We start from the raw sequence: 15,331 nt of genomic DNA, 5'->3' as shown, positions 1-15,331 counted from the left end.
AATTGACTGGAACTGTTAATTATACTGATACCAGCACCTTTGCTCTCCTGAAGAGCTTATCACCTGAGCAGCTTCAAGCGTTCTGCAATCAATCTTAAGAGTGTTTAGCACTGTTCTATATACAGCTTCACCTGTTCAGAGTGACAGAAAAGTCTCAAAGAAATACAGACAAGCACCTGAATTTCCTTTCCTGTTCTTTCTATTCTGATGCTCCATTTCTCTCCCTTATCAACTTCTCTTGATTTTGTTTCACTTATTATATCCTCCTCACACAGGAAGGTGCTCTAAGGCACAAAAAGAAACCTCTAAGTCCCCGGCACTAAGTTGGTGGAGGGTGCTCAGGAACAACTGTTTTGGGCCCGGGGCACCAGGCAAACAGAGAGGCAAGGAAGATGTGCACTCCGTGAAAGAGCCACCCTGCCCTGACATGCTGAGGGATGTCACCAATTCCCAGCCTCAGCTGGGTTCAGCTGCTTGATCACTTCCACACTGCAGATTGGGAACTGCTCCATGGACACATTGGTCTTAGGCAGCAAACAGCCTGAGATGAACTGGGTGCCATAGGGTGATTACAGCAGAGACTATGAAGAGAGACCAGATCTCAGCTAGGAAATGAGAGACTTCCTCTGGCCAAAGAGGAAACCAGCAGCTGAACTGAGAGACAGGGAGGCTGTGTCCTGTGCTGAATGTGGGGCAATATGCTGAGAGATGGACTTACACCTGGACAGACAGAAAGACTAAAGGGAAGTGATTTCCACTTCTGCAGTGCAGCTTCTGGCAGCTCCCCATTATGTTATGATCACAGCCCTTCCCACCATATTCTTTCCATTTACAGGATGGAGGACCTACCTGATGACAGAAGACTCCCGCTGCTGCCGCTGATAATTTTCCCTTTGCTCCCCATGTTGGCCAACTTTGAGGTCTTGAGCGTTCCAGTTTCAGTCAGGTCAATTGCAATCTCACTCAGGCTTCTTGCAGCATGAATCTTGGACTGGACATGGACAAAAGAGTTAATAATGGCCTAGCACTTCTTTAAAGCTCACAGAAGCAAAAAGTCATGCCACTGTGGCAGGAAACAAGCCTCCACAGCAAACTAGGATTATTTTGCAAGAATGGAAGCAATCCAGAACTGTATTCAGGACTGCACTTTTTACACTCATAAGCGGGTGCAATTCTGGCATCATTTCCTGTTGTTTTTTTCTCTCTTTGTCATGGATATTTTTCCCTCTTGAAGAAACTGTGTATAGACTCACTTTATTACCAAATACAAGAAACCTTCAGAAATGCTACTGCATAAGCTCAAAGGCCAAAGATCACCTCTAGTACCTAAAAGAAGCCAGGAAAGGTTTTTCCAAATCTGCTAGGAGCTCTAAATCAATAAGATGAGGATCGGCTTAAATGGGCTTTAATGAGAAGCTGGAAGAAACTGGCTGGAAAACATGTTCTGGTTATGGTTCAGAGTAACAGGCAGCACACAATGCACCTGCAATGCACAGAACTCTTCAAAGCATTAATATTAGTCAAGTAAGAAAACAGTCAGCCCCAGCTCAATAACTGGCTGTGCCAGGACCTTGCACAACAGCACGGGTCAGCAATCCAGGCACACCCCAGGGAAAGTAAACCTGCATAATGCATAAACCTAATTTAGGAGAGAAGGACTTGATCTCCTTAGATGTCATCCTTTTTCAATTTGTTGAGGAAGAATTTGGGACAAGATGCCCTGAAAGCTCAGGTGAGATAACCCCCAAATTTCCTTTGTTGGAGCTTTGAGTTTAGACATCATTATGCCCCACAGAGCCAATGGAGGCAGAAATTTTTTGGTGCACTGAGCAACAAAACAAGTGCAGCAGCTGGCTGCAGAGTCAGGCTCATCCAGTCCTAGAGGCTGCCCTGCCTCTGCAACACAAACCTCAGTATTAGCAGTTTGCCACCTATTCCAGTTCACGTTGCTGACAGCATCTTAACATGATGCTTGCTTAATAAGAGGATCAAGCACACTGATTAAGGCTGCTGGGGAAAGCTCTTCAGTGACAGCCCTAGCACCACTGAAAGGATGAACTCTATACATGATGGTGTTTTGGCTGCCATAATAATTTTCCAGACCTTTTTTTCTGAGCAGTACAGCATTTGAATCACCTTAAAATAGCAACTGCTACATCAGAACAACCCCCTAATCCTGCGCCTTCCAACCAGGGTAATTTCCAAGCATTTCAGAGAGAAGCGTAAGAAAACATTTCATTAAGCCATTGTGGAATAACGAAAACTTTTGTTCAGTAGGGTGCTGAAGGCACATGATCTGTTCCCATAGGAACTAACATGAGGTGGACCAGCAGGGACAGCTTGCTCTGATGGGTTTTTGGCATTCCTTCGCATCTTCAGAGAGGAGAGATCATTCTAACAAGAACTAAGGGTGAACTGACGGCTGCACGCTCACCACTCTTGGCTCTGTTATTGATTTGCTGTGAGGCTTTGGGAAAGACACTTCAGCTTAAGTTCCTAGCTGTTCTCTGCCTCTGTTTGCACATCAGTGAAATAATAATGGAAGTAAAATGTCTCCCTGTTGTACACTGTGTTTCTGAGATTAATGTAAGTCTGTAAACGAAGATAGCACTGGGAGAGCCTTATACTGAAAGGACCCACAGAAGTATTATTACAGTTTGATATTATTGGGTATTTATAGGCTCTGTTATTACCATTCAGAGGTACCTGAATGCCTCATAAGCTTATTTCCACAACGACCCTAAGAACAAAGGATCCCCACTCATTTGAGTGTGAAGGCAGAACTACCTGCCAATGTATCACAGCAAATCAGGCAACCAGTACTGACCATCTTAAACCAATGCTACAACAAGGCAGACACCTTTCATTTCCAGCAGCTCTACTCCAGACTCAGTCCAGGGAGAAGGGTAGGACACTTTTTGCTTCCTGAACTCAGGTTTCTGGTCAAAAATGAGCTGCAAGAAAGTTTGTGTACGATGTTCTCCAAATGGCTCTGAAAGAGGAAAGTCACTGCTTTTATCTACCAAGATTTCCTCCTGCTGAGTTTTGATAAGGAGCCTGAGCGCGACTTACTGTCTTGTTGCAATGCCAGATCTTTGGAGACAGTGAGTCTTCAGGCTGTTGCTGTCCTGGTAATTTATTCCTTGCAGATGCATATATGCTGTATAACCCTACGGCTACGTAGGGTTATGTATACTTTGTGTAACCCCAGGAATAGCCATTGTGGTCAACCCTAACCCCTTATACTGAGTCTTTGCAGTGGATGTCTGGGAAAGGCTATAAACCCCAAGTCTGCACAGACAGAATGGTCCTCCCACCCCATGAGGAGACAGTTTTCCTGTATTTGTAGAATAATTACAGTGGGCAGTCCTGTAGTTTATTTCCACTCATTTCCAGACTGCAAATTAATGCACGCTCAGGCCCTACCTGTTTGACCAGGCACTAACCAATATGCCAAGGGAAGGCAACGAAGGTGGATGCTGTGGTCCTGGCCAACGTGCCAAGCCAGCACCAGCTGGAAATATGCCCAAAATTGGACAAATGAAATAGCAGAGTAAGACCAAAGCCTGACAACCCTAGAGCCTGGGCAGAAGAAAAGCATACCAAAAGACAGCAGACTGGGGATCAGCAGGGCAGTGTGGAGGAACCACAGAGGGTGCAGCCCAAACCTGCTGAAGCTGGCAGGGAATGTTTTAGAGGCGGGCCACTAAGTGGGGATGGAGCATCTCCTGAAGGAAACTGGGTGAACTTTCCACGCTGCTCAATCCCTGCAGCCTTTGCTGCCTCCAGCAACACCAATCAATGTCAGGTGGTCTTGTGCTTTGGACAGCCACTCATCAATGGCAGAATCAGACCAACAGCTCATTTCATACAGGCCACTGAGCAGCAGCTTGTGCAAGGCTTGTGCAAGACTTTGTACCGACAGCACAATAGCGGAAAGCTAGATTACATCCCATTAGCACTCCCTTGGGCCTTGCAGTCCCTCAAGGCAAAAAAAATTTAAAGCACTTAGTGCAGACCTGCCAAGTCTCATTTGCACAGAGGAGACAAGCTCATTCATGAGTCATCTCAAAGCATGGGGCCAAACTGATCCCCTGTGCTATTCTGACAGGGTCAGAAGGTGAAGGAAAATACATCAGTGAAAAGCAAGAGTAGATGGACACCAGAGATGAATTATATCTTTCTTGCTTGCAGTGATGGGGTTTTGCTGCAGGTGTTTCAGTGGGATTTTCTGAAAGCCTGGGCCCATTTTCTGACAGTTCACTGAGCCAAAGAGTGCCGTGCTTGTAGGAATGTGCTACTGGAAATTTCCATAAAAGGAGACTTTTCAAAGCTTCTGGGCCAAATGTTTGATTGACTCAGTGCAGTCAACAGAGCAAAGACACGGCTTAAAGTCCTGATACATTTGTCTACTGAAAAAAAGAAAGCTGACAGGAGTTCTGCACGCTGACATGTTCACTCAGAAAGCTGGGGATCTTTTCAGACTCTGTGTTACACTTTGCAGAGACATACAGAGCCAGTGGGGAGTGAGATGCTGGGAACTTGGCGAATTGGCAGCAGTTCAATGCAGTGTGAAGCTGCAAAGAAACCTGGGACCTCACTTCCTTGCAAAAGGGTCAAAATCCATGTGAGATGATTTTGGTTCACTTTAAAATCAAGTGAATAGATTTTTCCAGTGGAGCTGTGCAGAAGATCCAAATCCAGCTGGTGCCCAGCTATACGAGCACAGACTTCAAGCTTGTTCCATCCAGTATGTCTTATCTCCTGCCACAGAACCTAACCACTGAAGTGAAGGCTCTGCTGAGATCAGTTCCAGCAGGCTTTTTCATCTCAGTTTGTTTTTACTTTTTTTTTTCTTTTGTCAAAACTATGTGAAATGCCAAGTTTGGACATAAAAGCAAGGAGTATCTAAGTTGTGCTTTGAAGCTGGGAATTCATCTGAAGTGCGGACTGAGATTTAAGGGGATGCAAAGCCACGTGACCTGAAACTCAAATAAACGTTTGCTTGAGCCCCTAAGAGTTGAAACAAAGACATTTCACATTGCCTCACTCACTCATAAAGCAAATGCTTTACTGGTATTCAAAAGCAAAGCACACATGGATATAGTGTCCTGAAGTGACCAGAGAGATGAATTGAACACATCACTTAAAATTGATGGATCTATCAATCTTGGCAGTGTCACGTCAGACAGACTGAAACACCAGCTCCCTTAAGAAAAAAGAGACAAAAATATTTGTGTGCCTTAACTTCAAAGCCTCAGCATGACCACTGGGATTATTGTGACAAAGCACTCTGACATAGCAAGAGACGTGACAGATTGACAAACGAGAGCTGGTAGGTGGTGCTGTCTGTAGGAGTGTGAGAGAGGGGAGATCAGATTGAAACACAATCTGCCAGCAACAAAGGAAGTGACTGAAGGGAAGTCCTGGGCATTTAAAAGACCCTCTTTCTTACCAAAGAAATGGGAGGAGCAGGGAATCTCTTTTTGTTTATTGGTTTCTAGTGACCTAAATACCTTGCAGCTAGATCTGCCAACCCATCTGGCTAAAAGTAAAAAAAATGAACTTCTGTTTGTTTGCCGAGTTTTTTTTATTGAGAGCAACAGAGAGAGTAATATATTGCTCTGGTAATACTCAGTAGAAATAAGAGACAGAAAACTCTCATTTGCTATTGCGTGAACTTGCAATTTTGTCCATGTTCATGGACAGGTACCCACTGAACGAAATATTTATCTTATCTGTCAAGTTTTACAACTGCGTGCTCATATGAAGATGGATGTCTGCATGAGAAGTCTCTTCTGTCTCAAAGTGATCTTAAAGTGATCAGAGCCGTCTCCTGCTGCTCTGGGTATGACTAAAATTACTGCTGATGAAAGGAATTAGAGGGAATACACACACTCCTTTGGTTTTAAGTCGGTTTACTTTATGCATTGAGCACCACAGTATGTATAGCACCACAGTAAGACAGTAGCTTGTAAGGCCAGGCTGTCAGCATCCTACCCCCTCATCTGCTGTGAGACTCTATGAAGTGAGAGGAATAAATAACATCCTCTACTCTTCATTTCTGGGAAAATAAAATAGTAAAAGGCAAGGGATAGCAAGATGAATTCAGAGACAGGTGTAGTCTGAAGCTACTCTGAACCACAAAGAAGAACCAGAAGACACTGTGGAAACCATCCAGACAGGGACCTGACCCAGGGATCTGTCTGCAAACTTTGGCTTCTCCAATTTGGCCATAGTTCAGTACAACCTTCCCCTCAAACCTTGCTCCCACAGGCATGAATTCATTACAAATTCCTTTAGCCTGGCAAAAGTCAGCATGTATCTTGAGTTATTTTGCCTTGTTTTGATCTCAAGTGGAAATAAGAGGGCAGTAGAGGAGCCACTTTGACCTTGCTGGGGCCATGAGGAGTGAGAACAACTCACCCCTACAATACATCTATTTCCTCACTTTCAACATGCTTACCTTGCTTTGCTTTCTGTCCAGGTAGAACTGATGTTGACTAATGGCCATAGCCCAGATAGACTTTATCAGTGCTGGACAGGCGTACCACGTATGCACAGCAATGCCACTATGCCCAAAAGTCCTCCTGGTCACAGATGCCCTAAAGAAGAGGAAAGAATGAGTTGTGGTTACACCGTGGTTTCTTCAGGTATATTTTGCCACAGAAAACAACCACAGACCTCACAGTGAAAAGGAGTACCTTTACTGAATACACCCTTGCACTGATGGGAAAAATGTTTTGAGATCTGCTACTCAAGTCAAGACAGCCTTTACTTTAAACAGTAAAAGTTAAAATGCTCCCAAGTCCTACAAGTAAAGGTCCCAGCGGAGTTACTAACGCCTAGCCAAACCTGGATGAATCTTGTGTGTCTCACCACACGCTGAGACACCTGAGGCCAAGTCCTCACACCTTCCAGCACCTCTGGCTTTGGATGGTGGGTCTCAAATATTAGGACTCTGATGATTACCAAAAAGCAACAGGATCAGTGGTTGCTTTACAGAATGTGGAAGAAACTCTCGAAAAAACCTTGATTTTCTCTCTTGTAAATGGAAAGATAGGACTTGCCATGTGGTATGGGAAGCTGTGAGGCTCAGAGAGGGCTGCTCGGTGCCCTGGAGAGAAGAATGCTACTCAGCGATTGGCTGAGGGAATATAAAAACAGGAAAAATAAGAGCTAAGTGTTTCCTCTTTGGGACTCCCAACCGTCCTCAAATATTAACAAAAAATACAGGTTAGGTTTCCCCATGCTTTCACAGCTGCACAAAACTACCCGATTATTCTTTCCTATCCCTCAACTCTAACCCTGCTGGCACAGTCCTTGACACCAGCACACTGCTGGATAAATACTGCACAAGCTCACAGTATCCCCCCTGGAAGCATTCAAGGCCAGGCTGGATGTGGCTCTGGGCAGCCTGGTCTGGTGGTTGGCGACCCTGCCCACGGCAGGGGGATTGAAACTCGATGATCTTTGAGGTCTTTTTCAACCCAGGCTATTGTACGATTCTGGTCTGCTGAACTCCTCCCACTGAAGAGAACACAATGGTGGCTGGAGAAAACCAAGCCCCAAATAAATAAGGTTCTGCTCTCCAATCTGTTAAGAGTCTTGTGGTTGAATATGATTATGAAATAAATGTGAGCAATGGTACACAGGTTGGGTCAGAAATCACAGAATTATAGAATATCCCGAGTTGGAAGGGATCCATAAGGATCATCAAGCCCAATTCCTGGCTCCACACAGGAACACCCAAAAATCAGACCACAGAAATGTGATACTTTTGTTATGGCCTTTTCCTCAGACACGCATTGTGAAAAGAGCTCCAGCATGGGGAGCGGGGCATGCTACAGAGGGGTGCCAGCAGGCCCTTTTGTGCAATGCAAATGTGGAGGTGACAGTGCAGGACACTCCAGGAGCTCTACAGGGCAGCACATGAGATGGTTGACGCTTTTCCCAGTGCTCTGAAGTGCCCGAGTCTGCTAAAAAGCACCTTTTTCCCCGCTATATCTGCACTGCCTAACTCTTCTCAGGCATGGCTGTCCAAAACTGGAGGTGAAGATGGAAGTAAAAAGAAGTTGAAACAGAGCAAAGTCTGAAAGAAAAAGAAAACTGTGCAGAAATGTGAACTGCTGGCCAGGATCTGCTTGGGAAAGTTGATGAGTTCTTGTGTCAGGGACTTTTCAGTGCTGCAAAATGTGTTATTGTATCAATTTGCAGAGCCACAAATAGGAGTGAAATCTCTCTGAGCAAACAGCCACAGCCAATGCAAGCAAGGTCTTAGGAAATCGGGATCTCACATTTCAGCACTATCCTCAGCTGAGCCCTTTCTGTGCTACCATGTGCCATGCAAACACAGCAGGAAACCTGCTGTCATAATTGCTGTGAGAAAACTCTCCATGGGTGCAGCAGGATGAAGGCTGGTGGCCGCAGTGGTGAGGATGAGAGCAGGGTTGCCTGACCCCCAGGCTGCTCCTGGAACTGAGGCTGGAGAGGGGATTCTGAATGCTCTGTATTGACTTAAGGTACACAAATCACTGCAGCATATTGGCATATAAGGTTCTGAGACATTCAGGCACATGGGCTGGAGCCTAAATTCTGGTGCCATCACTTTCAGTCCTTGTTTTGAACTCCTAGAAGCATATTCTTCAAATCATTAATTTTTTCATTTTAAAAGCAACGATTGAGGGGGTTGGTCTCGATGATCTCTAGAGGTCCCTTCCAACCCTACAATTCTGTGATTCTGTGATTTCTGATTTTTTTTTCTTTCTGGTATCTCTACGTGTTTCCTGTCCAATGTGTAAATCCTGTAAGGAAGAAGAACACTTGCTCAAAGATGCTGAGTTGCTTTCCACAGCTGGCTCCCAAAAGGAGCCTATGAGAGATGGCTCTTAGGTTCTTTTTCTGTGACTTTCCTCCATGCATGCCACATGTGCTACGGAATCAACCCCTCTGACACAAAAATGCACAACTACCCTCCTTTACAGGATAAGTAGCTGAGATGAGGAGAGGTTAAGTGGTTTGCACAGGACAGGAAGCCGCAGGCAGAGACAGGGCTCAAAAACATACATCGTGCTGCCCAGTCTTGGCCACAACCATGGAGCTGTGCTTGCTCTCCCATGCCTGCGAGTGTGGCTTTGCTGATTCAGGCTCTGGTTTGGCTACATGGAGAGGAATGCAGAGAGCACTGTGGTGGCTATTCCTCCGCTTCCATACACCAAACAGGAGTCCGTCCCCCTTGGCCAGGAGGCTGACTACAACCTGAGCTGTGCTCCCAGCATACTGCTGCAACGTGGCCGGCTGTAAAACAGCCAGAGTAACAGTTTGACACGAATGGAGGTACTCTCTGCCTACTAAAATTGATTGTGAGAAAGGCAGACAACAGTTCACAGCAGACAGAGCTTTGTCCTCCTGGTGTTGATTCAGGGAAACAGCGTCGTGCAATAAAAAGCAGAAGCTCTCCGGCGTCATTAATTCCTATCATCCAAATAAACACAAATGACACACGGTTGGAAAGAGAAGTTCCTCTGCGTGGTCACAATTTATGCATGACACAGAGCTGCAAATACCATGACTTGAATGTCGCAGAGCTGACTGCTCTCTCTTGGAATTGCTGCTTACAGGAAGCGGCCAGCTCAGCGTTCAGGGGCTCCTTGCTGCTCGTAGCCCACGTTCCTGATGCCTTGCTGTTGATGGACAGTTGGTGGAGGAAGGAGTGCACCACCCCCAATTCCCACTGCTGGAAGGTCTCCCAGAACATTCTCAGCACTGGGAATTCGCTTTGCTAGATTTCATGCGACTATTTACATGCTTAATATTAAGCAGATGCTTCAAGGCTCTGCTGACCTGGAACTGCAGTCTGGTTTGAGTGGTTTTCTGCAGTTTTTGCTTTAAGATAACACACCTATGGTATGGATACAGGCACTGTTACAGTGGTGTGACCGTGTTCACAGAAACTGCATGCAAAATTTCCCTAACAAAAGTACAGGTACTACTGTACAGATAGGCACATGAAACAGGTGAAACAGGATCACAGCCGAGCAATCAGCAAAACACAGCAGTACACCAAATTGGTCCGGGAAGAGAGTTTCTGTCAGCCCTTTTCATGTCTAATTGAAAAGCAGAATGTTGATTTCAGTCACAATAACTTACAGAGGAATTTGTACACTGGTCATTGTGTGCAGTAACCATCCACTAAGACAAACGAGTAGGTGTGCAGACTGCAGGCACTGAACACAGCACAGTCACTTGAACTCGCTCTCTCCCACTTTAGGACTCCAAAGTAACAAAAAAGGGTCCTGTGCCAAAAAGACTGATGGGCTTGCATCCAGCCTGCCCGTAAACCTCTGGTACGGTGCCATTCCTTTCCGCTGAACTCCTGAATATTTATTTACAAGGAAACGTGCGAGTACAAAATCTGGCACCCATCTCCGAGAGCCACCGGAGGACCACGGCAGCCCGCTCCCTGCGGCGGGACCCCGGGCTGCACCGCGGGGCCACAAAGGAACGAAGGAGAAAGCACTGCCGGGCTCCGGGGGGAAAACACAATGGGAATGTACCCACCCGACACAGAGGGAGCGTTCCCTTGCTGAAGGGCTCCAGCCTATGGGCGGTTTGGCTACAAAGCGCAGCGAGCCCCAGACCACAGCGGGGGATCCCGCTGAGCCCCGCAGCCCCCGGCTCGTCACGGCACGGCACGGTTCTCACCTGCGCGGATCGTGCACCTCCACCGAGAACTTCTTCTCGCGGAAATAGAGGTTCTCCAGCTGCCTCCATTGGAAGATCTGCCGGGAGAAGGAGGGGGTGAAGCTCCTCCACGCTAAGCCCTGCCCGCTCCCTGCCCTCCGCCCCGCTCTCTCTCCCGACGCCGCGCCGGGCTGCCCCCGCTCCCGCCCCGCTCCCGCCCCGCCCGGCTCGGCCCCGGCCCCGCTCCCCACCGCAACGGAGCGAACCGGGAGGTGCGGACGGACGAGCGCGTCCCTGCTTTCTCAGCTCGCGCGGCACGCTTTCGCTTTGCGGATTAACTACAAACGTGAAAAAGTTACAGGAAAGCGGGGATTCGGCCGCTTTCTCCTGCTTTCGAGGCTGCTCAGCCGAGCCCTCGGGCTTTTTGCAGCGCACAGAGGCGTTGTAAGGCAGCCCGCGGGCGGCTCGCACCTCTGCGCTGCGGTGACTGTCAGGGCACTCGGCGCTCCGCCCTGCCTGTAGCCCGGCTCGCACCGGCACTCGGAAGCGAAGCGGTGTGAGTTTATCTCGGGTGCTGACAGCACTCGTGTTGGCGGTGCTTGGGGGTTGAGCAGGGCTGCGGCGTGCCAGCGGCGCTCCGAAGCCAGGAATCAGCACGTCGTGTTAGTCTTGCCTCCTTGCAGGGATCCTGCTATAGTAGGGGCTCGGACTCGATCCTCCAAAGTCCCTTCCAATCCACGAGGCACGGAGTGACCCGCTCCCAGTGACCCGCTCCCCTGCCCTCGCTGCTGAGTAAGCGTGGGCAGGTCTCAGGGACTCAGCCCGCCCTCTGAGTGTGCAGCTCCTGGGCACCGGGACGCCGCAGAAGCCGCGTCTCGCTGTCCGTACCCACGCCTTGAGCAGGAGTCCCTGCCTGCCGCGCTACAGCCCCGGGAGAGAGGGAGAGAGGACAGCGTAGAACCAGCAGTATCACCGCGGTGACTGCGGCCAACGCGCTGCGGGCAGCTCCGCCCACCTCCACATCCTTACAAAGAACTGAGCCCAAATCCAAACCCTGGCTTCCAGGCTCTTCATCCAGCCCCTGGCATCCCCGCGCTGCCTCTCGCTCAGAGCTGGTTACCTCTGCTGGGAGCAGAGCCAGCAGAGCACTCCCTGATTTATGCTCCCTCTCCCTCTACAAGCAGCTTCTGTCGAGTTCCTGTCCGACCCCCAAGGAAGGAGCCGAGTCCTGCCACGCTGAGATAAGCCGCTTGCCAGTGTCAGCACTCTGGAGATCGGTAAACAGGAGGCGTGATTTGATTTACACTGATTAAGCTGCTAATGGAGGTGAAATCTAGAAAATAAAGCAAGCCACAGCAGGGACACAAAGATTTTCTCCTTGCTAATATCCCAGGGGATCAGGATTGCAAATTTTATCGTTGTTGTTGCCTTTTTCCTTTCTACAGCTGGATGGAAGGGTGAGGGCCGTGACTGTGTTCCCTTCGGAGAGCTCGGTGCTCCCAGCTGTCCCAGTGGTCTGAGTGCAGGGGAGGAGGAGACCAAGAGGGATGGGCAGATCGAAGGGCTGGATTTTAAACTCTCCTTAGAAGACTGATTTATTCCTTGCACAGAAAAGCAAATTTCTGCATATCAGGCGTAATCACAAAATGGAACACAGAAATGCCCATTATTTTACCTCCTGAGAGAGGACGGGCTTGGGGTGAAAGGGTTAAGCTGGGAACTGCTATCTGAATGCAGACTCTGTCTCCCCTACAGGCTCTCAGCGCACTTCAGCAGAGCTTCAAAGGCAAGAAAAGGAAGTTTGGGGCCCAAACTCCCACTGACAGCAACAGGGGTCAAGCATGAGACTGCCACGTGGGCCTCCAAAAACATCCCTCCGTGCTTCCAGATGCCCGTCTGTCCGTGGGATGGTAACACAGTGTGTGCAGAAAACGTGTCTGGGAAGCGCTCAGACATGTGGAACACATAAGCATCTAAAAAGCAGCAGTTCACACCCTTTGGAAAACATCCCTCTGTCCCTGTGTCCCCTGTTGTCATTTTGGCATGAAGTAGGAATTTGAAACCCTTTTTCTAAGCTGTTGGCAGCTGTTCTGCTTGGGGAGTTTGTGCAAGAAGCAACTCAGGTAGATGAGATGCCTGTGCAACCCATTCTCCTCTGTCTGGCACTGTCCCCTATGTACTTATCCTGCCCTATTCTGTCCTCTCTGCTAACGAAGCTCACAGTGCTCAGCTCATTAAGTGCAGCTACGTTTCCCTCCCATGATTAATTCCAACTGTCCAAACACAGCAGCTCTGGGGGAGCTTTCAGCCAGCCAAGTGCAGGCGCCATGTGCTATTTCTTGTGCCCCGGGGTGCCCCATGTGGCCCTGGCTGCTGCCCCAGGAGGGGGTGAATGTGGCTTTATAGCTTGAGTTTGGGTCTTTTTTTCCATAGCACTACTCTCCAGGACATATATGTGTGTTTTACCATTGCCACTCCCTTTGCTGCCCAAATATTATGCTGCAGCCTCCCACTCGTTTTGCCTGTATTGATCTGAAAGGTCTCACCCTCTTACACATAGGGAATACAGTCTGCAAAAATGCGAATACCCACAAGAAAGTATCTGCTTTCTTACTAGCTGATCACAACCTCTCAAGAGAAACAGTGCCTAATTTCTCTCTTCAGCCAGACCTCCTAATGTAAGCAAGCTGTTCCCTTCAACCAGTTGCCTGGCTTACGTATGGTTTCAAATTGATGTTGTTAATTCAGTGACAGATGCACAAGATGCCATTAGTGAGTCTTAAATGGAAGCATAATTTTTATCCATCAAGATCCTTTTACCACGCTGGTGCTTACAACCTTCACTGGGAATAAGAGCCACAGCAGTGAGCTGGTCATAATTTCAACATTGTCTTGTGGATATGCAGTTACAACAGAAACATGCAGGCTTTGAAATGCCACTTTTGGGCTTAGATTCAGCCAGAGCATTCAAGTTCATGGCACATTTGCTTTTTCCTACACTGAGGCTGAGTTTGGTTTTGTGTGGGAGATGCATTGTAGAGATGGACAACAACAGTTCTGTGATTGGAAGTGTATTAGGGGTGACTTAATATTGAGATGGACAACCACAGTTCTGTCCTTCACCTGACCAAAGGTACATCACAGCAGGGACAGGGACAGCACATCCCCAAACACACTGGAAATGAGGCTTAGGAGAAAGGCACTCAGTAATACAAGCACAGTTCCCCTGCCCTTTGGAAGCTGCTCTCACTTGGAGCCTGCAGGCAAGGGGACAATTAGTGGTGCTTGCGGCAGAGCAAGCTTCTGTGATGTGGTGGTTTGTCCACTGGGATCTCTTCTGAGGTCAGCAGCTCATTTTGGATCATGCAGCACTGAGCAGCTTTCAGATGGGAACAATTTTTGCTAGTTGCCATCATTACAAGCTGCACATGAGATCATTCAACCTTCAACAGATGCTTAAGGAAGTCTCCCTGAGATTGGCTTCGGAGCACAGCTGCACACTCATGCATGCACGCATGTGAATGGCAAAGGACTGCTGAAGGAGAAAAGCATTATCCTTATTTCCTCCTCTTCTGAGTCAGGGTGTCTGCACTGCGGGCTCTGATTCATCGCGCCAACAGAGCCGGAACCAGAGCTATCACTTGAATTTGCAAGACTGCTTATCAAGCTGCTGACATGCAAGGGGAAACCTGGGGAACAATTGTTCCCTGTCAGACTGTGCATACTGTTTGAAATGTCTGGAGTGGGTGGGGGGCTATGATACAGAAAGCACTGCCAGAAATAGCTTTTTTTGCAAAGCTGGCAGCTTAGAAAAGGAGCTGGGGATCTGAGTGGTATACGGTGCACTGTGAAGAATTCAGGTGCAAGCTACAGGAATTTTGTCTTTGGAGACCCCTTCCAAGAGGCAGGCAAGCTCGCCAGGCACCAGATGTTTATGACTAGTTACAAAGAGCTGCAGTCAAAGCCCTTCAGACGCAAGCTTCTTTTGTGAGCACACTTGTGGTTTGCTAGCTGCTCCCTAATTAAGCTGAGCCTGGAGGAGAGGAGGCCCAGGGATCTGCATCCGTTTCAGCCATATGAGTCCGAAGAAGTTTTTTACCTTTTTTATTGGCTGTGGGGCTGGTGCGGTGGAGTTTGCACACAGCAGGAGGTAGGGTCAGTGTGAGAGCATTTGAGGAATGCCAGAGGCTCCTGATAAAGAAGGGAGCGTGTTTTTTGAATGAACATAAAGGAGCCTTTCTGGGTTGGTCACTCATGCCATGGGTGACTGGGACTTCACTGATGCGTAGGGAGCTCAGGTAATCTGTGCTAGGCACTGGGCTGTGCTCAGGAAGCTTTGTTTGCACACTCAGAAGAGGAACCATCCATGCATTTGGGAGCTCCTGGAAGTAATGAAGCTGTTGCTGGCTCTTGTGTCACCCTTGGTAGTAACAGAAGAGAGGGCTGCTGAAAGGCAGCAAAGGTTCTTAGTGCCCATTAATCATCATATCATAGAATCACAGAATGGCATAGGTTGGAGGGGAGCAAAAAGATCATCTAGTTCCAATCCCCCTGGCACGAGCAGGATTGCCAACTGCCAGCTCAGGCTGCCCAGGGTCCCATCCAGCCTGGCCTTGAGCACCTCCAGGGATGGGGCACCCACAGCCTC

The 15,331-nt window shown here is 48.2% G+C and overlaps 1 protein-coding gene across 5 annotated transcripts in view; it reads right to left on the bottom strand.

Moving 5' to 3' along the window:
• The window catches only part of FRMD4A (FERM domain containing 4A), a 201,057-nt gene that overhangs the window by 24,890 nt on the left and 160,836 nt on the right, over positions 1-15,331 (bottom strand). For all 5 annotated transcript variants that reach the window (XM_010716844.3, XM_010716644.3, XM_010716904.3 and 2 more), the window contains 3 exons: positions 10,705-10,781; positions 6,467-6,605; positions 850-991 (listed from right to left, as the gene is read on the bottom strand). In XM_010716844.3, the coding sequence (XP_010715146.1) occupies positions 850-991; positions 6,467-6,605; positions 10,705-10,781 (358 nt within the window). The remainder of the gene's footprint in view (positions 1-849; positions 992-6,466; positions 6,606-10,704; positions 10,782-15,331) is intronic.

This window comes from Meleagris gallopavo, chromosome 1 (genome assembly GCF_000146605.3).
Source record: "Meleagris gallopavo isolate NT-WF06-2002-E0010 breed Aviagen turkey brand Nicholas breeding stock chromosome 1, Turkey_5.1, whole genome shotgun sequence".
In the NCBI taxonomy this organism is placed as follows: domain Eukaryota; kingdom Metazoa; phylum Chordata; class Aves; order Galliformes; family Phasianidae; genus Meleagris; species Meleagris gallopavo.
The sequence above is the reverse complement of the archived record's forward strand: the minus strand, read 5'-3'. Positions and strand labels throughout refer to the sequence as shown.